This window comes from Chrysoperla carnea, chromosome 2, assembly GCF_905475395.1.
Source record: "Chrysoperla carnea chromosome 2, inChrCarn1.1, whole genome shotgun sequence".
Taxonomy (NCBI): Eukaryota; Metazoa; Arthropoda; class Insecta; order Neuroptera; family Chrysopidae; genus Chrysoperla; species Chrysoperla carnea.
This window is the reverse complement of record NC_058338.1, coordinates 58,899,846-58,927,170: the sequence shown is the minus strand read 5'-3', so window position 1 is coordinate 58,927,170 and position 27,325 is coordinate 58,899,846. Positions and strand designations below refer to the sequence as shown.

The window sequence follows — 27,325 nt, the reverse complement described above, 5'->3', positions numbered from 1 at the left end:
ATCGAAATTTTCGACATATCTTTACGTATCATGGTTAGGACAAGGCATTAACACGAATTTGGAGAATAAGTATGTGTGTATCTGTGTGTACGCAAGTACGTCCGTAGACATTTTTTTCGTCATCGATATCGCCCAAATCAAAAATGATATCGACTTTGTTGAGGTTAAAGAATTTCAAATTTTCGGTGGAGTCATTTCGATTCGGTCTAGTATTTTTTTTTATTTAATTTTTTCGTGATCAATATCGCGAGAACAAAAATGATATCGACTTCGTTGAAGTATCGATGGAAGCGTATTAACGGCTTATTATATGATCCAAAATATAATCTAATTTTTATTTTTTTTTAAATATTTAAAACTATTATGCAAGGAAGTTATTCAAGAAAGGGTCGCACCAAACCCTACCCACGGCTTGTTCTATACTGTTTTAAAAACGTGGTAAAAAATATTTTTTAAATAAATTTTTTAATTGTACCCTACATTATATCATACACATAATATAATAAAATATGTATAATATATATATATATATATATATATATATATATATATATGTTGAGAGTATTACGAATGATGGACATAATGAATAGATATGTTGATAACATTATTTGGTGTCCTATAAAATTGATGTCATCATCTGATGATGATTATGACGATGATCTGATGCTGATCAGACATGATGATGATATCATTAATAACAATCAAAATATTTATTGACAGTTTTTTAATTGAAATTCATTTGAAAATTTATTTATTTATATCTAAATACACCAGACCATCCACAAGAGAGTTTAAGTATACGAGTATGTATTATTTTTAAGTCAATTTTAATTTCCGATCTATAAATAAGACATATTTCAGTAGTTAAAACGAAAACTGTTTTATGTAGATTAACGGAATAATATATTTAGATTCTGTTTCAAATTTAGTTTGCATGAAATATTTGGTACGAAAATCCGGTCAAGTTCATTCCGATTCCCTTATATAAGACATAGTCCTTCATGCATGATAATTTTAATAGCTTTTATCATCTCAACAAATAATACACTGAAAAAAATTCTTAATACCAACCGATATGAGGTAGTCACAACTTCATCGTGAGATCAAACATGGCGAATGGTGCCACGAATGTGATACAACTGCCGTACGGGGGTTGAGTGGTGAAGTTGACACAAACGCATAAGTAATATTAAACTGTCTAAAAAATTTCATATATTGTTGTTTTGAAATCCAACATAGTTTTAAACAATATTCTTTTGACTGGTCCTACCACTTATAAATATTATAACAAAATAGTGATTTGATTGTGACAACTACATGAGTGAGGTAAAAAAATCACATATGGACTAGACATGATAGATATGTGATCATCATAACTAAATCCTCCATTAAGGCAAACGCAAAGAACTTTTCTTTTAATTCCTCGGTTCGCTTTATTTACACTATTATAAAATAATCTCCTTCATAGAAATAATGATTTTATTTATTTAACTTCAGTGATTTTGTATCAATGAATTCATATTTTAAATTCAATACCATACTATTGTAAATACAAATATTTAGCTGTACTTGCTCTAATCGTTAGGCAATTGTTTGAAAGTATTTTTACTTTATTTCAATATGAAACGGCCAACTTCGGGATGATGTTGACAAAATTTTAATTTTTTTTTCAGTGTAGCACTTTTCATTTGAACAAATAGAAAGAAACGAAAAAAATACACAGAAATCGAGACTCGAAAATTCAATCGAAATATGGAAATTGTTTCTATATTTCCTTAGTAAAACAGTTCTAGTTCATTACTATACTCTAACGTTAAAGATACGCAAGTTTTTACTGTAACCAAAAATGTTTAGAGGAAAGACTGAAGCGTCTGAAAGACATATTGAAGCGATGGAGACATATCCGTCTGTACTTTTTTATGAGCGATATTTCTATAAGATTAGAATTTGCAATTAAAATGTTTTTATTATTAAATAATAATTATTCAGTTTTGAACAATAAAAAACACCTCGCTGTGATTTGTAATTATTATAAGAAAACTCAAAATAATGATAAAATAAAAAAGCAAGAAAACAATTAAAACTCATGTCATACTTAATTAATCATTGTTTTAATACCAGAATTAAATGACAATATGGTTTATTTGAAGGAAATGTTCTATGCAGTAAAGACAGCAAAAATATAACAAGTAAAATAAGATTTTACGTATGTAATATTTATGTGAAATGAAGTCGTAAATAATCACATTTCAGATTTAATTTTCAAAGTGTCTGTTAGGATGCCAACATTAAATTTATTATTCAGGTTCCTTACACGTGAGATGTTTCGTCGTTTTAAGTGTTTTCACGTGAATAAGGTGTCACAAATTGTTTACAGTCTCAATTGTTGAAAAAAATAATTTAACTACTACTTACAGCTTTATGTTGGTTACGTTGGCGTTCATGCGTCAACGATATGAATAAAGAAATTAAAAAAATTATGATAATACAAAAGCTTAAATGATTTTGAATTATTATTTAAGAAAGAAAAATATACTGTTATCGAATTAATTTCGTTGAATTTTTTTAAAAGTTTAAAAAGTGACAAAAAGCAAGGTCATACATAGGATTAATCGGACAATATAAATCGATATTTCTCAAAAATAACTATGAAAACTATACTAAAATACCAAAATTTTCTATTCAATTTATAATTTACATACTATTTTCCTTATACTCACAATTGGTGGCACATGCATTTGATCTAATCATGAAGTTAAAAATGGGAAAATTCATATGACAGGCTGGATATAGAAGTAAGATTTCCCATTTTTCGGCCGTCTTTCTAAATTTTGTTATTAGCTCTCATCAAGTTTTTATCAGCGAGTTTAAAATTTTTTTCCGAAATTTTCCGTTTGGTTGATTTGTTTTTAAATGCTTCATTTTATTATAAAATAAGCTCTCTTACATCCGTTCAAAGCTTTAAAAACGATTGTTGCCTATTTTAATTTAACTTAACGTCGAATTATTCTTTATTATAGATTACCATAAAATAATGTATTTTAATATGTAGGTATTTGAATACTGCCTTTCCGTACTGTTCTTTTTCGTTCGACAGTAACCAATTGTCTATCATGTGCCCACAATTTGATTCCGCACTGAAGTCACCATTTTACAAGCTTTTAGTTTCATCTGTTGTCTGTCCGTAATCAAATTTTGCAAGTCAAATTTGATCTACTTCCCGGTTTCCGAATAGTTTGGATGACAAATTATGGTAAGGTTGTGGCGTCCTGATTTTCCGATCGCCACCACCATATTTGTTATAAATACATTATTTTTAGTCTTAAATAAAAAATTTTAATAAAAAATACATCTTAAGGGACAAGCTTTTATTGACCCAAAAAGTAGAAAATAATTTTATCTTTGAGTCACTCATACTCGACTATTTGTAAAAGCTTGAGGCGCTTAATATCAAGAATGAATCGAAAAATAATTAGGCATGTGAAGTGGATGAGGCGTTCCGATTCATTTTTGATATTTTAAATTGAGCGCCTTAAGCTTTTACATATTGTCAGGTATGAGTGACTCACAGATAAAATTATTTTCTACTTTTTAGTACAATAAAAGCTTGTCCCTTAAAAAGTTTTTTTTATTAAAAATTTTTTCACATTGCCTCCTATTCATTCGAGCGGTAAAACACTTGCCAGGTTGCTCTCGCGTACAAAATTTTATGAATTTATTTCGATTTTATTAGTACGTTAGCGTACAAACACACATGACAATTAATTTTATACAATTAACAACATTTAATAACAAATGTGTTCTTTAAGATTAAATTAATACGGTGATTTAAACGATACACAATGTTTTAGTTATGAACTAATTGTGTATCTGTTTGTAGATCTATCTGCGCATTGGAAAAAAAATTGTATTGACATTTTGTGCTAATTAAGCGACAATCAGATGAAGGTGATTAATTAATTTAATTAAGTGCATTAACTTACTGCCCAAACAAAAACTAGTTTGAATTTTTTTGTACTAATTTCTTTAAATAAGATGTTATCTATATCTTAATGGTCTTCTTTGTACTGGAAAGAAACCGTAGCTAACTACCAACTGTTATTGCTGACTAAAACGGGATCTGAAGACACTGACAAGACTACGACAAGATATAGGCAGCTTCCCATGTGATCCGTGGATTCGATTTTTTATGGTCAACTTGGAGAAGCACCCAGGAATTGAACTTTTTAGTACAGTAAAAGCTTGTGCTCTAAAAAGTATTTTTTATTTAAATTTTTTTAGTAGTTGTTGGGCGGAATATTTTGATAATTATCTCCCAGATTTGACCGTAGAATATTAAAAAAAAAACTAGTAAATTAAAAGTTTCAAACAGCTTCATAAAGGTATAAAAATAAATAAAAACTGTATCGACCAACTTGAAAGTATGTGTTCTTTCAGGTATAAATTTTCGATATCTTCGATAATTTCGATTTAATTGCTTCGTTATTTCGAATTTTATTATCATTTGAGTGTAAAATACAATTTAAAAAAATTTCATCGCTTAACATACCCTGTTCATACTTCTTTAATTTCAAAAACAATTTGTGCTGAACTGACATTCGAAAAACACAAACTTATGTGCTGAAGTGTTTTTATATTTTAATTTCAACAAATTATTTTACAGTAGAAAAGAAATGATATTAGTTTATAATTCTTGTACATAATATAAATATTCTTTTATTCAAATTGAAAATTAACAAACAAATCAGGAAATGAACTTCCTGGCTAACACTTTCAAGGTTTAATTTATATTGCTTAATGAAACTATTTTGTTCATAATTTTTATTACTTTTTACCTTTATCCAATGAAATTTAGTTTTTTAAATGCAATTATCACTCCGTTCAAATATGGAAAGCCTATTATTCGGTTTTAGAAAAAAAAGTTGGTAGCACAATACATATTTACTTTAATTAAAAGTACCTAAATATATAATTTTTAAGTTAAATGTTAGACTACCACAATGAACCTTATAAGCTTTATTTTGAGCTTTATTCACTTTATTAATTTATACATCAGTTATAGCGACCAATTCTTAATAAAATTAGTCAGATATTACGACTAACACATGTGCATATATGCACATATTTTACTTTAGTATAAAAATGTATATCTCGCTTATAGCGGCCAAAAGTATTGATCCCTTCAATGTTGTCATAACTGATTTTTAACCCCGAACTAAAAAAAAAGGGGTGTTATAAACTTGACCGCTATGTGTGTGTGTCTGTCTGTCTGTGGCGTCGTTGCGCCTAAATGGATGAACCGATTTTAATTTTTTTGGTTTTGTTTGAAAGGTAATTTAATGGAGAGTGTTTTAAGCTATATTCAAGGGCGATATTTTAAGGTTTCGTACCTGAAAAAACAAAACTTGGCGAAGATATTCAAAATTTTGTCAATTTGGAAAAGCTTTAAGAAAAAAGATTATTGGAAAGTGTTCTTAGATATTTTTCAAGTGCAAGTTTAGGATTCCGTACCCGAAAAATCCTCAGAGGTTTTTTAAGTTTTGTAAATTTCACTTGCGAATGTATTTCAATAATGAATAGCTTTTGTATATTTTATTGTATGCATACTGATAAAATATAGTAGTGGGAATGATTATATTTATGTACAATGTAAGACACCCTACCTAGTTCTCCTTCTCTTATTATGATTATTATTACTTAGTTTATGTAATAACACAATACCAGACTTCAATATCTTATTGAACTGTGATTATAAATAAAGTTATTTACTTTGTTATTAATATTCTATTATTTATTTATATTAATTATCTCGCAAAGTAGGCCAGAGTAGACATCCAAAATTGGTAAATAAATTTTTCCTTCGTCTTTATGAGGACAACAAAAAACGAGAAAAGTTGCATTTTTCTATAAGAACATAATTTCGAGACGTGTATTTATTTACAGAGCTAAAAATATAGATATAAATAATAAAAAGTTTTCAACACGTATATAATCATTGGTTTGAAAATAAAAATCATAGCAATTTAATAGAAAATTGAATAATAGTAATCGTAAAAAGCGATTTATTTATTCATTCACAATTTTTTTTTCAAATTGAATACATACATATAAAGTATGAAACATGAATGGCATGGTAAGTGGTTTGATATCCCGAATTGTGTAATATTTTAAACCCTCTTTGTGATACTTATTACTTATATTGTGAACCTAAAAAGTTAATATAACAGCTATCTAATAACCTCAACTATCTCATATACTACACTCTAGTCAGGGCACTGACCTATTTTCACAACAGAATGGAGAGAAGTTCGACGGCCACTACGAACGATACTACGGTGGCTATATTATAATATAGTCAGGAGAAAATGTTATCTCTTTTTGTTTCATATATTCTTAAGAGATAAATACTAAAATATCTAACCATAAGTATAGATACAAAGTACGATACTACTCGGTCAAGGCCCAAAAGTAGTATTTCACTATCATTTCAGAACTGTTGAAACTTTCAGTGGCTGTTATCAAGGGCATGCCTTACAACTTTTTCCTCTAGCAAAATGTTTATAATTGGCAATTTTTCTTTCTACACAAAGGAAATTTTTTATTACGCGGCAAGCTTAAAATTAAGGAATTTTCGCTGGGGGACAAAAAGGTAATTGAATAAAAAGGCAAAGATCATTCTATCCGATAGTCGAAAGAATAAAATATCCGTTACACGACACTTTAAAAATTGCAGTTTTCAGGGTGTGGGGGCGTAGAATATCCTTCTTTTTTGAGTGTGGAATAAAATTATTTTTGCATTTTTCATTCAAGTATCTTCTTATTTAGGCAACCTATGAAATGTCAAAGTGAATCATGTAATTATCGGGTTGGAAATACAACTTATATTACTTGACAAACTACACGGCAAATTACCTCTCTTTTAAGCTCAAAGAAATCCAATTTATTAACATAAATCTATTTTTGTTTACCAAAATACTAGCTATAGCAAAAACGAGAACTAAAAATGTTCAAAAATACCTTCTAAACATTATTTATTTCAATCCTTAACGTTTTAAATATCGACAACTCTCAAAATTTATAGAAGCTATCAGTCACGATAAATTCTTCTACTTTTTTTTACAACTTTATATTATTGAAAACTACTTCTTTGCAATATTTCCTGCAAATTACTTTTAGTCTCATGTCATCAGATATACCTTAATTTGATTTGCTATCTATTCATATCTCGTGCATTTTGTAAATTACCCACCCAATACTTCTATTTTCGAAGCCGGAAAAAAATTATTAGATGCGATCTTGATAACACCCTCTTAAATTTCCAGCGGTTCTGAAATAACTGTCAAATACTACGCCTGATCCTGAACCTAGAAGTACAATACTACCTAGAAACATATCCATGTATTAGCTAAAATAAAAAAAAAAGATACAATAAGTAAATATTATGTTGCAAGAGTGACCAAATCACAATTTAGACAAAAGATTCGTTTGTAGAACACGTCCGAATTTCAACAACGGGCATTTTGAGGGTAAATACCCAAGTACAGAACGTAGGAATTCGTCACAATGGTTCGTTTGTCCTTTTTCGAACACTTTATCATGCTCAAGTAATTAACCTTGCGTGAACTTTTTTTTCAAGTAGAATTCTCTGAAGCAAAGAGAATTTAAAAAAAATACACGCGTACCAGATTTCGAACCCGGGCCTCTAGGATTTGTGTGAAGCGCCTTAACCAACTGAATTAAGGCACATATTTTATTTTTGTTTGGTTTGTCGACATTAATTATCTTATCCGTAAATTAAATCTGATCGCTGTTAATACCAGCGATAAACAATACAAAATTGATAAAATTATATATTTTAGGACGAGATAAGCTATTAAAAAAGTATTTACAAATAAGAATTCCGGTTATTTTTTTAATCCCTTTCAAATATTAAAAGATAGTGGGATTCTTGACAGGACTATGTCAATTGAACTACCAACTTCATAAAATGGGGATCTCTGAAGATCACACTTGTAGATCCTGTATGGAAATTCATCTGCTGAAAAGAGTGGCTCTTACCCGAAGACTTCACGACTTCGGGTGACAAGCTATTCTCAAAGGTGATTGAGAAAAAATTTGAGAAAATAATTTGTAAATCGTTATATATTTCGAATTGAACGTGAACAAAATTTTTCGGAGAAATCTAAAAATGTTTTTATGAAGGAATCCCAACAATTGATATGAGATTTGTCTAGATTCAAAAATTCACTTAAAAATTTATTTAAAATACGATTTTCAAGATAATTGACTATGGGTGAAGCCGCTCGTTATTTTTGATCAGGATGACATTAAGTCTTGTATCTAAAGATCAAATCCAATATTAAATGTATAGGGTCCATTCAAAACAAAACTAACATTGTTTAGTGGAGCAAGAAGAAATAACTTAATTTTAAAAAGTATTAAATTACTTGAAATGTGATTTAAAGAATTAAAAATATTCCTACTTAAGTCTTATATATGAATGATATTAAAAAGAATAAATTTAAACCACAAAACTTTCCACGGATACAAAAAAGAATAAAAAGACGGAAGTAAAGTTTTAAAACAATTGTCACATTACTAGAAACAATGTAGAGAAATGTTTATTTATGTATAATATAATGTTGCATACATACACACATAGAGAATATGCTTGTCGTGGATGTTTATCTATAGTCAATTCATAAAATATTGATCCCTAAATATTAAAATGTTGAATCGAATACCTCGAACGGAATAGTTATCCCACTATACCTGTACATGCATAACACAAAAATTTGTTTAATAAGAAATCTTTACAAGCGAAAATTTAAATTATACATAGTTTTTTAAATAACATTTTTTTAAATAACTGTACTTATTGTATATATGATTATTTTAGTATGTTTAGTTTTCCGATTTTTATTTATAAAGAAAGATACTGCTTGGGAGAAAATAATTAGAATTCGCTTTTGTGAATATTATAAACTACAAGAAGTTAAGAAAACGTTAGTAACATTGACATTTTAGACAACATTGATCCATATTATTTACATGGGACTTCCATATACAAATTATTTTTTTATTTTTCACCACCTTAGAGTGAGGGTGCCAAACACTTTACGAGCTATTCTCATACCTACCGAATAACCTAAAACAAAAACCAAGATATTTAATTGGGATGATATGGGATTTAATTTAATTCTGTTCCTTAGGCTAAAATTGCTGTTTTAACTTTTACTGGTGGAAATTGGGAGTATTTTTGCAATATCATTTAGAAGACGTGTATAGCTTCAAATAGAGTTTCAATAAGGACGGAAGGAGAGAGAATTGTTTTTGACAAATTTTTAAACTGACACAAGTAAATTTTGCGTTTATAATAAATTATTATTACAGTATTGTTGAATATAGGCAATAAAAGCAAATGAATTAAGCGAATTTTATAAATGATATGATTTGTCAGGAAAGAGACATATTGCCCCGAAGTGTATCATAACTCCAGTTTACAGCGAATTCATGGCTCGTGTGTTTAGTATCAATAACTTTACGTTGAGATGACTCATTCAGCGCCACTTTCAAAATATCAGCGCAATATTTTTGTGTGTTTAAGCGAATTGAAATTTGCCAGGATAGATGATACAAAAAAAGCGTCACAGAATTGGTTCGAAAAATATGGAAAATAAATAAATAACTTATGTTTTACCTCCATGATACTAAAGTTTACTTATTTAAATTCATACTAAATAAACTTTAAATTGACAATCATGAAAAAAAAATGAATTACCTGTCTTCATGCTTTACTAAAAATGTCAAAGGAACAGGCCAGGATAGAAACTTTTTCAGACTTAAATTTGCAAGTTCGAGAAAATATGGTTTCATTGGGCATTAAATCATAATGCATTCTAAAAAGTACATTAAGACACTGCGATTTATTGCATAAAATCACAACAATTACGGTTAAACATAAATTTTATAATGATTGCCTTATCGTAGAATGGCCCAAATAAAAATAGGTCAAGATTCAGTGAAATTACTATAAACGTTGTTGGTTCGTGATAGATATTTCATGATGATGACTATTTTGCAGAGGAACAACATATGTAGGAGTGATAATGACACAATATACGAACTACAATAAGTTAAACAATGTAAAAAATAACCATATTATGTATAAGGCTAAAAGCCAATAACATTATAATAACAATATAAATATTTTAATACTAAAAAAAATACAGTCAGTGATTTTTTGGTTTATTTACCGTAATTTTAGCACCCAATTTCTTTTACAAAAGAATTGCAACTGTTATGGTTAAAAAATATGTGTTTTACATTGGATTTAGTTTTATAATCTGCAAGAGATTGTGATTTAGCGATGAAAACAGTTATAACAAGTAAATTAATTTTTATTTACATTAAAAATGTTTTCAGTCTGATCCAAAAACAGTGTGTACTAAAAGTTCAGGTTTTTAATATTTAAGAGATGTCGTAGATTTTAAATGATGGCTACAAGCAGTTTTCGATTCATAAGCCTATCTCTTAGAAAACGACCAATATTTTTTTGGGATTTTTTGGAATGTTTTTGTATGAAAATGAGGTATTATACATTGAACTAATCTAATAAAAGTATTGTATTCATGTTTGGGTACTGGCAATCGACTTGGTTCCATCGAACCGACAGTAGACATTTATGCCACCTTAAGGTATTTCAATACTGTAAAAATGAAAAGGTAACCAAAAATTTAAAGTTTTATTTATAAATTAGTCACCTTTTTATACGTCTTTTGTGAAAAACTCATATCGATTCTCTGTACGGTTTATGGAAAATTACCTATCAAAGTCTAGGTTTTACTAAAAAAAAGAGCGCATTTCTCATAAACCGTACAGAGAACCGATATGAATTTTCTATAAAGTCGTTTAAAAGAATGAATGATTGAAAAATACAATTTTCAATTTCTTGTATTTTCATTTTTACTCTAAGTGAACTAAGTTAAGAAAGAAAGTATTTTTAACTAGGTATCGGTCTTTCATTTTTATGCAGTTTTATTTTAATTAATAAAAAATGAGACTGAGAAACTTCATAATTTTGGTATGTTTATAAGCTTCAAGCTTTATGTAATATTGATTAAGGTTTTTTAAGGTATTTAAAAATGAGCTGTTTTTAATAATTAATTTCTCGTAAACCGTACAAAGAATCGACTTGAAATTTATACAGAATTCGTATTAACTACCCATTACACAAAATTTCACAATTTGTATTACTAATCTCATTTTGGCATCTTAAAAATCACGCCTTAAAAATCATGAATTAATTGACATGAATTAATTCATTTCATGTGACTGTTGTTTCCTGTCTAAAATATTGTCAAAAATTTTTGAATTATAAGCGCGATAAGAGTATATATAAGTTTGTTGTGAATGTAAAATTTTGTCAGTATACTGTGAACGGTCAGTTGTTTAAATTTCTGCTACTATAGTTACTTCTGTTATATTCAAAATATTCTATAATTGTTTCTATTCAACAATAATTAATATAATTATAATAATTTCGTATTATTATATTCCAACAATGAAACAGTCAATTTTTTTTTAACTTATCAATTAGTTTTTGACAGTGTTTTTCTAAAATTAACACAACCTCTCCAAAGCTCCCCGTGTTAATGATTCGAATCAATCGTTGACTTATGATTAAGCTGTAAATCGTCGAACAAAAAGTTAGATTGTTGTTGGTTTAAATCTCCCTTGGGCACCTTAATTATTTAATAATTTGATTTCGTCTAAATGTAAGCTAATCTAAACCGTTTTACTAATTTAAATGTGAAATTCGTGAATATAAAATTAAAATTTTCAATAAATAATACTTTTTTTGGTCAGATTTTGCAGATATCACTAACTATGAAAATATTTTTTATATTGCCAAATAGCCTTTTGTACCATGACCAGAGATATTAAAGAGCTATTACAATTTTTGGGACCCTCAATATTTTTATTCATTGTATTATATTATTACTTAATAGTTCGTAAAATATTATATCCATGGAAAGTTGAAAAGAGAGATGATAATACAGACAACAGAAATGTGCAACAAAAAAAAAAAAAAAAAAACTCAGAGTACTTACCATGTATATATCCATGTGGGGGTGGGTGTTCCACCTTGGTTGCAGGATGTAGATGATGATGAGTATGTGGTGGTGGAGGACCATACGGAGGTGCTGAGAAAGCGCTCGAACAACTATGTCGTACACGACCCGTAGCTGCTGCTGACATTGGTGACAATGACGCTGCCGGCGGTGCAAGCGGGGGTGGTGGTGGCGGTACCGGTGGTTGTACTACAACACCACTGCCACCAACTGAAACTGTTGCGGATGCAGGTGGTGGCACACCAGGCGGTTGCATGCTTGACAATGCTCCAAGCGGTGTGTATGACTTACATGGTTGCATTGGAGGTGCACCGGATGATTGTTGATCAGATCCATTACTACCGCCTGCTGTACTCTGTAGTTATGAAAATAAGAGAAACGTAAAATTATTATATTGTTGGTAAATGTATTGTTTGCTTTATGTACAAGGTGATCCATTTTTATGATCATTTAATCGTAACAATTTCACATAGATAGCATTCATTAAAAAAAAATTTTTTTTTAATCTTATGAAATTAATATTTTTAGCGCGTCATAAAAACCACCAAAAATTTGTGGGGTTTCAGACTTATTTCATTGATAAGTCATGTGACAAAAATTGTATGTAAAATAACATAAGCAAGAATTTATAACAGAATTAATGGTGAAATTGACGAAGGTCAAAGTGGTTTTGTTAAAGGAAGAGAACCACATAATTCTTTGCTCCAGTTTAGAGTATTAACAAAAAGATCGTTAGAAGTTTTATTCCCTTTACATTTTTTTTGTAGAATTTTTGTTTGATTGTGTACCTCACAAAACATTATTTATACTTCTTAGTAAACTTAATGTTGATGGGAGAAATATAAGATTTATTAAGCTCTCTTTACTGGAACCAGAGTGCGGCAGTTAAATTCAATAGCTGCATATCAAAATATGTACCTATAAACAATTAAGGGAGTAAAACAAGGATGTATCACCTGAATTGTTTAATTTGACTTCCAAGTTCGTATTTAGAAAATTTATAAATGTTACTGGGATAACAGTAGGAGGCTTGAATGTTTATTAAAAGCGTTATGCAGACGATACCTTAGTTATTAGTGACAGTGAAAATATCTTGAGCCCCACAGTGAAACAGCGAAAATATAGATCATTCAAGCAAAGCAACTTCTGGAGCTGAATACGAAAGAAATGGCGTAGGTCTTAATGGATGTTTTAAAAGTAAAAGAAGAATAAGAAGATAAGGAGATATCAATGAGTGTCAAGAGAACCGACCAACAATGCGAGAAGTTAGCGCCTAAGAGGCCATTTATTAATAACGTAAGCGTTTTGGGAGCAGAAAACGATTGACCTATGCTGCTCATTTACGAACTCGATCTCACTTTTTACGTCCTAGGAACGCTATAAAAATTTCAGCTTGATATCTCTTAGTAATCGTGGAACCAGATAAGCAGACAGATAGACGGACAGCCGGAAATGGACTAATTAGGTTAATTTAGGAACACCTATACCAAAATTTTGTTCGTAGCATCAACATTTTTAAGCGTTACAAACTTGGGGCTAACTAACTTAGTATAATTTGATATATTTCATATATACATGGTATTAAAGGACAAGACAAGCCAAAGCAGGAATCAATTAGAGTTTAGAAAATTGTCTAGCGAGGGAGGGGTGGTGTAAAAACGGATATTACATAATATTTTAACATTTTAATACATAAATTTTTTGGATTGTACTTATAAAATGTTTCATTTAGTTGCCAATCTTCAAGTTATAAAGATACCATATTCATTAATCTAATTTGCATATATAATTTTTACAAGCACATATGAAAAGCTTTTTATTTAACTAACAAACAAGCACAAATATAATACTAGAATATTTAATCAACTTATATGAATACACAAATATGTGAACACCCTATCAGCTCCCAAATGAAATATATACTTAATGAATAAATTGAGTTTACTAAATTTAAATTTTACATTAATTTCATACAACTTTTAACGTTGGATACATTAAATACGATATTTTACTGACATCAAGTTATTTCAATGTTCGTTGCAAGATTACATATATTACATTGTTTTCATACAAATTTTTAGTTATTCAATTTTTCATAGAAAGTTATTGTTTCCATCCCCGAAAATCGACGTCAAAAATTTTATATCTTTACGTTTTCAGTCGCCCATGGTACGAAACTAACATTCAACAAAAAGACAAAAGACGAGTGTATATATGTGTGCATGTCTGTGGAAAGATATTTGTCTCACGCAGTGCCGGCTTTAAGAGGAGCGATCGGAACGCCGCGAACCAGCTCTTAGCCACTTTAATTTAATATAAATTTCTATAGATCTAAAGGAAAACTAACCTCAGCGTATTAACTTCTATAAATTTATCTCGTAGCTTTATAAATGTTCGCAGCTATAACTCAAAACACAAACGCGGCTAAGACGCAGGAAGCGTGAACCGGATGAAGAGGCTACTGATAAACCAATAATTGACCCAAAAAATAGTTTAAGGCCGAGTTTTTTAATGCTTTTTTTGATACCGTACTTATATTTGTGAAGGAAATATTTAAACAGATGCAAAACTTTGCTGTCACGTGGAATTTCTTCTGTAACTCAAAAAATAATCAAAATAAATAAAAACTTTTGCGACATTATCCCGTACAATAAGAAAACTTAACGGCCAATTTTAATTCTGATATTGATTGAGTTTTTTTGTGCGATGAAATATTAGGATTGCAACACTAATAGGATTGCAACACTAAAAACTGAAACTTTTTCTAAACTAAAATTGATAGAATATCTGAAAAATACTTTTAAAGAAAATTGATTTTTTTTTTTCAACTTATAGAAATTATTTTATTCTTTTTAGTTAAGCTCGTTACATAAGCGTGTTTTTTTAGGTTTTGTGAACTATTATTTATTGTCTACTTTTTAGTTAAGTTAGCTACAAAAGCGAGTTTTTGAAACTATTATTTATTAATATAATGAAATGTTATATGCGCTTCCACCATCACAAATTTTTTAGATAATGGTTCATCCAGACGATCCTGATGAGGATAATCGGAAAAACTTATTATAATTATTATATTGTCATCAATCCTTGATATTTGTGCGAAGTTTCAATGAAATTCAACGTTTTGAAGTAGTTGAAAATCAAGTTCAAAGATTCCGTTGCATAGTTACATAAATAAAAGCTAATAAAAGCTTGTTAAAAGTGAAATTTACAAAATTAAAAAAACCCCCGACCAATTTTTTGGGTACGGAACCCGAAACTCGCACTTGAAACGTATCTAAAAACACTCCTCAGTAAATTAAAAAAAAAAAAAACCTTTCAAATGAAACAAAATCGGTTCATCCGTTTATGCGATGCCACAGACACACAGAGAGACACACACATAGCGGTCAAACTTATAACACTCCTTTTTTTAGTTCGGGGGTTAAAAAACCGTACAGAAACGACGGATGATGTTGACGGGCGCGCACTAAAAACTTGTGATAAAAACGTCTATTTATCATTCAATGACAATGTATGCACTTAGGCTAAGACATTTTTGGTGGATCTATCACTATGTCAGTTAGATGTGAACGCCATATTGTAGAATGTAATGAGAGAATGGTGACATTAGAAATAGTTATGGCGGACGAGAAAATGCTGGTTGGCGTACCCACAATACTTCTGGTGGATAGCCTTATTAAAATTAAATATGCTATGAAAGATACTATTATAGTATCTGTCTCTATACCATAACAGCATTGTATTAAACGCTATGCATTTCTTACAGTGTAGATACGTAATTACTTAAATATACATACGATACAAGTAAAAACTAAAATTGTATTTATGTTAAAATGTTACCGTATGTGGTTTACATGTTTATTTTATTATTAGTTTGATAAAGTTAATTTTACATTATTGATAATAGAGAGAATATAACAAAAGCTTTCTCTTTTTAGAGAAAGTTTCATCAAAACAAAATTCAATATTTAACATAATTAATTATAAAATACGCCTACATACATTAGCTATTACCTACATGCAAAAATAATATATTCTTTAAGTTTTCGCCGATTATATTTCAACATACAGTAAATTATTTCATGGAACTTAGGTAGCCTACTAACTCTACATCTTTAGCCATTATTAGTGGTAGAGAAAGAGAGGGAACACCGAAACCCCATTTAAGCCTACACATATAATGAGAAATTTACACATCCTTCCTTCATATAATCAGAAATCAGTAGTTTAAAATCCTTTTCTTCGAATTCAGTACAACCAACAAACAATACCTTATTAATACCCAATTAGGTAATACCAAGCATTATACCGAGTGCTACAAGTTTTCGTGCTGTATAAAAATTAAAATTCATTAAAATTCTAAAAATTAGTGTACCAAATTTTTCAACGAGAAAATAATTAGTTTAATTCCTTCGAAATTTCTTTTAGTTTAATGAATAGCAATAAGGATTTTTAACCGGTCTTTTTGATAATTGTATTTTACTCTGTAACTTTATTTAACACACTCAATTTTAAGACATTTTTGCAATTTTTTTTATTTTTTATTTTGGTCTTGCAATTGTGTATTTCAGGAAGACAGGTATAATCAATCATGGAAGGGACAAGACCAATGTGTAAGAGTAAAACCGAAGTACAAGCCTATATTTGTAAAATAAAGACAGTCAAATTAGTTTTGTTTTGGTCTTGATGTTTATCACTTATTTTCATATTATCTGTACACTAGTGTGGGTTGTCGATTATCCACTAGGGTAGTTAACGCAATTATTTCAAAAGCTGTTGTACTGTTTTTCAGAATTTGAAATCAAAGGCCCAAAAATTCCCCTTTGTTTCATTAAGGCACTATTCTAGTCTAGAAATTAGAAAAAAATCGATTTTTTTAAGGTCAAGCCCTAGAATATATCCTTAAAAGGTTATTTACAAATTTGAATTATAATCGGAGGTACAATGGATATTCCGGTAACGAAGTTCTAATTGATGACACTGGACTGCGAAATTTTGCTGCTTCAAAAGAAGGCAAAACAGCTCGGTTAGCAAAAATAACTTTGCAAGACATTGCATATGACATAGAAGGCCCAATGTATGGATCTGGGATCGCCGATTAATCCACAGTAAGTAATATTATTATCCGAGTTACTCGCGTTTTTCACGTAAGGATGCGTTTTTCTTGAAACTAAATTTTTCGAGGTGGTTGACATATCTCAAGTTCCACTCGACCGATTCCTTAATTTGGGGGGAATCATTTTTATAAATCTTTTAATTTGAACCTTGGACTTAAAAAAATTGCAATTTGGAGTATTTTTAAAAAATTCAAAAAGGTCAAAAAAAAATTTTTGCATTTCGACGGTATTTTGTAACTTTTTTTTTTTTTTTGCTATGGTCCAGACGATAGCGACCATCTTTAATAATTAAGAGTTTTTCAAATTACTTGTTTCAGATCACTACAAGGGCTGTAATCGTGTCAACCAGGGTTTGTTACAATTATTTATTATATTTTTAAAATATCAATAAATAAATATTATATAAAAAACTAGCCACAAAAATGTATTTCATTTTTTTATAATCTTAGTTTGAAAAATGCCTACAACCTAGGCTTCTAGACCAGAAAACCCCCTTAAAAGTATATTTTGCCTCTGTAGGTTACATCAACCCTTGGGCATTCAGAAATCTCGAAAATAAGCGTAGTAATTGTAAAATAGTAAAAATTCTGCCTTCAATTTGACATTTACCATTTCTTAAATTTTTACAGAAATCTTTAATTTATGGTTCAAAATGATGATTATAAATGGAGCAGATCTATGATCATCATTTTGAACCATGAATTAAACAATTCTTTAGAAATTTAAAATAAACTGTCAAACAAATCATGGCCAACTATTTTGATATACTCAATGAATTATGACTATTTTGCATTTAACAAAATTTAAAACTGTGTATATCGAGAGAGGGTGGAGGCTTTAAAGCGGTGGTTTTTACTTTTAAGCCCAGAAATATTTACAGACATAAAACCCTTTTTGTCTGTTAATATTTGTTTATATATTTGGTTTTGTACTGGTGGGAGTATAAAGAATTTATAATAAAAATCTCATCAAAAGACACAACTTTTTGAAGCTCCATTAAAATCTATATTTAAAAACTTTATATATCTTTTTTAACATAAAAATATTATTTTACATAAATTTAGTGTCGTTAAAATATATTATAGAAACAAAATATAAAAGGATACTCATATAATGATGGGGTGTGATGTGTATTTTGTAAGTAAATTATATAAAGATTATATAATATGTTATAGTGTTTAAGAACTTAGTGAGTCATTTATATACTACTGTACTAGGTAACAGGAAACATATTAGATCCGAGCAATTGATGTATGATATGTGCGAATATAATACGTATAAAGTTTGTATAGGTATTACAACAAGGTGCCATGAACATACGACGCGTGTAACGCACCATTCTTGTTATTTTACACTGATAACAGAGTTAACAATATAGTTTAGACGCTGGTTGAAATACAGAGTGCAAAAACTCGAACCCAAATTTTTATACCATGTATATATGGAATATACATTGTACATCAAGTTTAGTCCCAAGTTTGTAACGCTTAAAAATATTGATGCTACGAAAAAAATTTTGGTATAGATATTCATAGAATCATCTAATTAGTCCATTTTCGCTTGTCCGTCCGCCCGTCTGTGAACAAGATAACTCAAAAACGAAAAAAATAACAAGCTGAAATTTTTACAGCGCACTCAGGACGCAAACAGTAAGATTTAGTTCGTAAATGAGCAACATAGGTCAATGGATCTTGGGTCCGTATAACTCATCTTGTAAACCGTTAGACATAGAACAAAAGTTTATATAAAAAATGTTCCTTATCAAAAAATTCAACACCAACAAATGAACAACTTTTGTTTGAATCATTTTTTTGTAAACATCACTGTTTTCTCAAGAGGGCACACATTAGATGCAAATTTTATAGTATGTATTAATATGGGATTATCAGTTATGTATGAGTGGCATGTATAGGTTATATGTGTAATGTGATAGAATAATCAACGCTGTCTATACATGGCATTACAACAGTTAACTCAGTCAATTTTTTGTTTTCACTTGTTTTATTTTAGTATAAGGAAACTCGTCTTGCCAGAATGAAAATCGACCAACTTACATTTAGCGCTTTGTAAAGGAGTGCAACGATTTTATCTGATAATATTTTGTATGCATAATCTCTGTTAGTTAATAATTAAGTTGATAATATTTCCCACAGAAATTCAGCTAACAATGATTTAAGTTGCTTTCGAATTTTGGGAAAAAACCGAATTAATTTCTTTTGTACGACGAATTACATTAAGCGTAGATAAAAAGGATAGTGTTGCACCACATGGATTATCTTATTCTTATGACCTAGCGCCTTGCCTAATAGTAAACTGACTGCAGTGCGACAGTAAATGGCAACTTATCAACATTGTTGGTTAATCGGAGCACCCTTTCGATTATGTAAGAGTGTGTATAGTTAGGGTCATCGTAATAGTGTACATGATTTGTACAAATTGTTGTTTTAAGTGTTAGTTGAGTAACTGAATACTGTTAATTAAATTTCCAGAAGTAGAATTATGTTTTGAGATTGGACAAATTCCTTCAATTTGTCTATGTAAATTCGGTTACAAATTTAATAGAAATAGAAATTTTTTAATAGAAATTCGTAATTATTCAAAATTAAAGATTATTATCATTAAAATAAATAATCAATTATCACAAATTCGTCCGTCCTTCAGTTTTCTAGTTCGTCATCACGATAACTCAAAAACAAAATGATAGCGAACAGAAATTTTATAGTGTCGTATAATATTACGTGTCTAAGCGACTTTTTGATTTGATCATGAAAGATTCATGATCCAACTAATCTTGCCCAGATAATAATTGTTCAGAACCAGATTTAAGTATTATGTAGAATGAAGCTGCCATAAATATATCCGACTGATTTGAGAATCAAAATTTTTTATTGGCATTGGAACCTTGAATTTCACCTAGGCTGCCTTTTAAGAGTCAACAGGGCTGTTGATATTTTTAATATCGAATTTTCGATGAATCGATATTTTCAAAAATATCAATATCGGATATATCGAAAAAATATCTATATTTCGGCATATCGATATAATATCGGTATAGTAAATATCGATATTTCTAAATAATAATATCGATATTTTGGCATATCGGCTTAAAAAATATATCAGTAATAAATATCGATATTTTATTAACAATCCTAGAGTCAAGGCGGGTTCAACTTTGATTGTTAATAAGAGATAAAAGAGATGTTCACATGAGCTTTATTTCTCAAAATTGACTCAATAATATTTGTATTTTCTTAAGAAACACTCTATATATATATATGAGAGTGGGTGGTAGTAAATTGCTTGTTGTATATTAATAAACAAGCTTGAAATTTATCAATAAACTTTGAATTTATACTATAAAGTCAGTCTGATGATGAGAAGTTAACTTAATAATCACGTACGTTCATGATTTCTATTCTAAGCCATTTTCTGTTTTAACTGTTATTTATTGCTCTATAAACATGTTTATTTATAAAATTAATATGGGGTTTTATATGTGATGTCATTATAGTTCTAGGCCACTTTTAGTTTTATTTCATTGTATAATTTTAATAGAGCATCTTTACCACCGCTAATTATAGCTCAAATACAAGGCTGCCTTAACCATATTGGTCGTCGTGGTGCAAAAATCAACCTGCTTTCAGTTTTTCAATACAAAAAATTTAATGTTATATTGAACTACTGAAAACTATCACACTTTCTGTTTTAGTACGAATTCCAGGTGGCGGGATTAGTATGAATTTCCCTATTACTTACTGGGTAGTTAATAAAAGGAAAAATATTTAACATCAATCCTTATGTATGCTTACATCTTAAAAACTACACAACGGATTTTCATGATTTTCTTATAGATAGAGTAATTCAAGAGGAAGGTTTTTATGTATAATACAGGCATAATATAGTAGAGTAAGTGATTGAAATGAATGTGTTCAAAAACTTAAAAAGTCGTGCATCGACTAAGCTCAAATATTGACAAGAAATACAACCAGCTTCAAGGATTGTTTTTATCTATTATTAACGCTCGGGGGTGGAAAGGTGGAGCGAGAAAGAGGGGATGAATAATCGAATATTTTAAAATATACCCAAGTGCAACCCCTACGCAAGGGACATGGGGGGGGGGGGGGTGGTGAAAGTGGGGACGTTGCCCAGCAAAGCTGGTATTTCACAGCTAGTGTAATTATAAGGAACATTTTTTGAAACAATACTTTACTAAACATTTTGAGACTAAAAAAAATTTTTAAAATGATATCTCAATTGTACAAATAAACGCCCACATCCAGTAGATAATGAAAATTATTTTCTACGATTTCAACAGATATAATTTTATATGATTCTATGAGAGAAAAAGGAAAATGTCATTTCAACCAACACACAACACCAACGTAAATAAAATTAACTAGAAAATGAACGTAGTCTACCTACGCATGTTTATTTATCGTTTAAAAACTAGAAACAATTGCTATTAATTCGAATGGTAGGCAATCATCATCTGTATTCTATACAGTATGGTCATAAATCATTAGCCAGCCATTTATTAATGTGAAATATCTTAACTTGGGTTAAGCGTTAGAAAGCAACTGAAAAAGTGGCATTTCGTCGCTTATACAGTGTGTCCAATCGAAAGTCGGCATCATACGAAATTTTTTTTTATTATTTGTTTTATGAAAAAAAAGGTAGTTGAACTAAAACTAAGTGTGCTCAATATTGTTATTGTTCACCCCTAAAACGTAATTCTAAATTCGCCTTAAGTCCAGAATGGCCAATACAATATCGAAAAGTTAGAGGGTGGCCTTAAATTGTGAGAGAAAAGTTTCTTATTGTTTATAAACTTTGAACGGATGTACGGTGTTCCAAAATTTTTTTTATAACAAATCAAAAATAAACTTGTTCATTTTTCTTTAAAACTCGCTACCATTCAACCTCGTACAAGCTTTCTTGGCTAAGTGAATAACTGTTAAATCAAAATTGCTACAAAAAATTCTGTAAAGCTCTACGTGATTGATTCGAAATCATTTGATTCAATGAGCTAAAATGCACCATTTTAAAATTAGTATATCTCGGTCAATTTTGAAGCTAGAAAGTCGAAAGAAACAAAAATTTGCACAATTAAAGTCAGCTAGAACTTTTACTTTTTATTTGATGAATAGTTTTTGTTGTAATTTGTAAAAAAAACTGATTGAAGCCCCCAACTACCCCCCAAAAGGAGGAGTTAGGCCCACCCCTGAGAAGTCGATCTTTTGGTAAGAAGTTTTTACAATCTAGTAAACAACTGCGGAAAATTTCAAAAATGCATTAATTCCTTTTAGGTATTTGGTTTAATTGTACTATATCAGCATTAAGTCAGTGTAAGAGAGTGATATCATACATATTTCCAAGAATAATTTGAAAGAAGCATTCAGTCAGTATTTGAGCATTCCTGGATGATTCAATCAGTATTTGGTAGAGAAAAATATACTTGTGTATTTATTATGGAAAATTTCTATAATAATACATATACAAGGGATAGACTAAAGAAGTAAAGTATCTAACACACATACATAAGTTAACACACACACTACCACTGCTTTGCAAAAAGGGTGATTATTTTCCGGCCACCTTGTACAATGTATGTAAATTTATTTAATATTTTAAAAAGAATGATAACTCACCTGATCACTGTTGGGTGCTCCTGAATGCAATTGCAATGTTTCCGTCGATACGGCTGTAGCATTAGTTTGTGTATGACTTGTCGCTGATATTCTATACTGCATACCAGCAATACTACAATAACCTTCATGTAAATGTGTGGAACGCGTTGTACTGTTCACATACACACCAGTAATGGTAACATCTGTATCCTGATTTACAATCACAGAAACTTTCTTCTTATTCGATATCACTTTACGATCATTATCGTCACTATCTTTTTCAACATAATGACGACGTTTATGTTTGCTCACATTACTATCGTCATCGTCACTATCATCACTCTCCTCGGAAGATTCTGTTTCATCGGATGAACCACATTTAGAACGTTTCTCGGGTGAATAGCTTGCAGCTAATATTGCTGTAGCATTTAAACTAGCCATTCGCTTACGTACAACCATGTCTTTTAAATCCATTACAATCTCGGTACGATTCCGACGTTTTGCTGCTGTTGTGGAAGATGCACTAGTAGCTGATGCAGCTGGTTTGGATACTTTTTTAGGTTTTTCTTTATTTTTTAATAGTTGCTTCTGTTTGTACGACGGTGGGGGTTCAATAATTTTACTTAAATTTTCGTTTGAACTTTCAGCACTACTAACACTTTCTTCAGAGGAAGAACTGGTATGCATATCCCAATGTTTACCAACCCCACGCATTCCTGGTGCTGATCGTAAAGTTCTTTGCACAGGTGGTGACGGCGGATCTGAATCACTTGATTGTTTTTCTGGTGTTCGAGCACGTTTTGGTTTCAATAGTTCAAGAAAAGCACCACGGCTTTCATTTTCGTATAAACAGTGCACTTTCGCAATTGCATTTAATGAAGCAACACGGTGTCGTTTTGGACCGTTCCAAAAGCTATACAATTTCATTCGACGTGATTTTTGGTGATCTGAATCACTACTTGTATGTTGAATTTTTTTCTTTTTTACCCCTTTGAGTAAACGTTTCTTTAGCATTACCACCTTAGAAGATTTCACTTTATGAACGTTATTAGCTTTTAAGGGTGTTTTTAGTTTTGTTTTACGATATCTTTTATGTATGGTTGAGTTAGAACTTTTTTCTAGATCAGATTCCTCTGTTTTGAATTCAAATGGATCGTCGATTAATTTATTTTCAAGTACAGTAGATTGTACGGTGGAAAGTGGTAAATCATCGGACTCATTACCGACATCAATTTCTTTCTTCACAACTACTGGATCCATTATTTTTGGTTTTGTGTCTATTTTTTCAAAATCACGCTTTTTAAATGGTTTTTTCAACTCAAATTGACTGTTATTTTGTTGAAAAGAATTGACTGACGAATCGCTCAAATCAGGAAGTTCCTGTTTGATATTCTTAATAGGCACAAAATTGTCTTCATTTACCTTTGACGATTTTATATCCTTGGTATCGATCTTGAGAGGATCGTTTAACATATTTTTGACCGCTTTTTTCTTATATATCGTCTTTTTCTTTGCAGGTAATGTTTGGGATAAGTATTTATTAGCTGCTTGAACCAATTTTGTCGGTGTTTCAGATTTTGTTGTATTAACAGAAGAAGAGTTTATTTCAGGTGGTTTATTTGCAGAAATTTCCTCATTAATATTTTCTGGCGTTTTCACAGTTTTAACAGACTTCTTTTCAATGTTCGCAACCATATCTTTAGTATTTGGTTTGGGCGTTTTTGGTTGTGAAACACCAGCCGAATCTTGATCCGGAGATACTTTCTTTTTCTTCGTAAGTATTTTATTTTCCAAAATTTTGGCAGGTTTAACAGTTTTTAATTTTGCAACAGTTGTTGAAACTTTCTTTTCAGGTACCGACTTAATAATTGTATCAGTATGATTCAATTTCAAATCATCTTTTTTAACAATTGTTTCGGATTTTTTTTCTTTCAAAACTTTAGTGTCTTTCTTAGTTTCAATTTTTTCAGGCGGAATAACCTCCTTAGCAGGTGCAGTAATCACTTTTTGTGGTTCTTTCTTAACTATTTCAACTTTTTTAATTACATTGACCTTTTTTGCAATATTTTTAATTTGTTTCTTAAGTTTTGGGGCAGTATTATTTTTTGTATTACATACTTTTGAAGTCTCATTAATTTTTTTATCAATTACTTTTTTTATGACTTTCACCGGTTTTTTGGTAATAACTTTTGCTAGTGATTTTTTAACTTCTTTTTTCTCCGAATCATCTGCTATTTTTTTAATAATTTTCTTTTTAGTTGTATTTCCGGTAACAACTTTTGTAGTTTTAACAGGACTAGGTTTACACTTGACACTCTTAGTAGTGACCAGCATTGGTTTTATTTTCTTTTTTACTAATTTGGTTGTAACCAAACGTTTTTTAGGAGACGGTCTCCTTTGAATGGTTTGTTCCCGCATTTTGAATGCACGCGACTACAACATTTTTTAGTACATTATGGCAGTTTAATGTTTTAGATTTTGGCTAGTATTGTTTGTTAAATTGCACAAAAATTTGTTGATTAAATAAATAAAATTTTATAAATATGTATTCAAAATATATTAAGTAATTTTTAGTTTTTATATATTAAATTTATTTTTTAATTTTAAATAAATAATTTTTAAACAATAGTCCTTAATTAAGTTCGTGATTCATGGTTATCGAAATAAATTAACCAAAATCCATTACTGTATTTTAAATACGTAATTCAAACAAATGTTTTTATAACAACAGTTTTTGAATAACCGATTTCAATAGCAATTTACGTAATTATAGTAAATGATTGAATGTTTTATTTTAACAAAACTATTGTCCTTATTATCTGGTACCCCTTTCCACCAAAATTTAATTATATCATTGTTAACGGCATCTGTAACAAAAAAAAATATATATGTTATATAAATAATAACTGAAATAACAAATTTTGATAATATGATAAAAATATTTTATTTTCTGAATGAACTACCCATTTTTGAAAAGTATATAACAATTTGACAGTCTTTACTAACGCAAATCTAGGCGCAAGTGTTAAATGCAGAGGGTGGTTTACTGCAAACATTATTAAAACAGTTTCAGTAAAATTAGACTAAACCTCCGAAATTAATCGATTTTTGCGCTGCGGTTATTTATAAGTACTAATTGAGGCTTGGAAAACTTGTTCAGAATGTAAAAAATTATTAATCTTATCCAAAAAATAAATTTTATTCATTTGTATAGATTTTTTTTAAGTTTGTCTGTTAAACGAATTTGGAAGGAGTCTAGGTTTCAAAGTTTTATGTGTACTATGGTTTTAAATAGACCCTTTATCATTGAACCATTTTATAATATACTCAACTCGTAATTAAATTTCAAAAATTCATAAAAGCTTTTTTTTTTCTATTTCAGTCATACAATTTCAGCTTTACTTCTAGTCGTAGCAAAATCATTAAGGGGAAAGTGGTCTATAATGATCCTTCAGGGTAAAATGATCTCTCGTTGTTTTAAGTAAACCATTAAAGCCATCTAGTATATTTATCGATTGATGGTTTCCGCGCGATTAAATTAATCGTTCAACAAAGACTTGTGGTGATGTATAAGCTAATTTGTGTTTCGTAGCAAAAATATTAATTTTACTGCTTATGTTTTATGGTAAGACAAATTTCAATGTAAAATTTCTTTTTTTGCATTAGTTCTTGCCGGCTGTTGGCTTTTAATAATATTATAACACATTTTAATAGGCGTATAATAAATTTTAAGGTCAGTTTTTATGACGAAATTCAAATATGTCGTTGCGAATAAAACTATCCCCTTTATATAAGCTAAAATGATCCCTATTTTGTATGTAACATTATAATAGATAAAATGATCCCCCATCATGTAACGGGTATTTAATGTGTTGATTTAAATGAATTAACCAGTGATTTTTGTTTTCATACTAATCGTTGATGCAATGTAAAAGAGTTAATATTTTATGTGAACTGTTTGATAAAAATGCAATGGGATCATTTTACCCACTATCCTTACAAGGTCGGTCAAAATGATCCCTTTTAAGAAATATTGAATAGTTCTAAAAATTTGAACAGATCAAAAGAAATTTACATACCAGCATTTGAATAAAGAATTCGAAAATATTTCGACGTTGTACATATGTCGAATAGTTTGGCTATAAATTACATTTTTTCTTAGGGGGATCATTTTCTCCTACATTTGTATTTATATGTTATATTATGGTCATTTCGTTGAACATTAGATAGCTGAGCGAATACAATAATCTTTGTGAAACCGGTTAACCATGTATAAATGACTAGTAATGAAATTCATCATCCCTGACCTATAAGTTCAATCGAAAATTTCAACCATTTTCAAAATTTTATCGTGTGAATTGTAAACGAAAGTGGGTATTAGTTGATTTCCAATTTTAATAAATACATTAAAATTTATCTAATATGAATATTTCTAAACAAACAG

General features: G+C 29.6%; 2 protein-coding genes across 3 annotated transcripts in view; both read right to left on the bottom strand.

Moving 5' to 3' along the window:
* Positions 1-24,994, bottom strand: part of LOC123293980 — a 361,747-nt gene extending 336,753 nt beyond the window's left edge. For both annotated transcript variants that reach the window (XM_044875005.1, XM_044875006.1), the window contains exons 1-2: positions 22,903-24,994; positions 12,114-12,489 (exon numbers count right to left, since the gene is read on the bottom strand). In XM_044875005.1, coding sequence (XP_044730940.1) covers positions 12,114-12,489; positions 22,903-24,576 — 2,050 coding nt within the window. In that variant the 5' untranslated portion in view covers positions 24,577-24,994. The remainder of the gene's footprint in view (positions 1-12,113; positions 12,490-22,902) is intronic.
* LOC123292803 lies at positions 24,906-25,376 on the bottom strand. Its single transcript, XM_044873518.1, has 2 exons — positions 25,000-25,376; positions 24,906-24,914 (listed from the first exon to the last, which is right to left on the bottom strand). The coding sequence occupies exons 1-2, from the start codon at positions 25,297-25,299 to the stop codon at positions 24,906-24,908; spliced, it is 309 nt and encodes a 102-aa protein (XP_044729453.1). The 5' UTR covers positions 25,300-25,376.
* Positions 25,377-27,325: the final 1,949 nt, after the last annotated feature.

What these genes read in the sequence shown, in the direction of transcription:
- LOC123292803 (XM_044873518.1), bottom strand. Translation starts at nt 25,299, where the DNA reads ATGCGGGAACAAACCATTCAAAGGAGACCGTCTCCTAAAAAACGTTTG.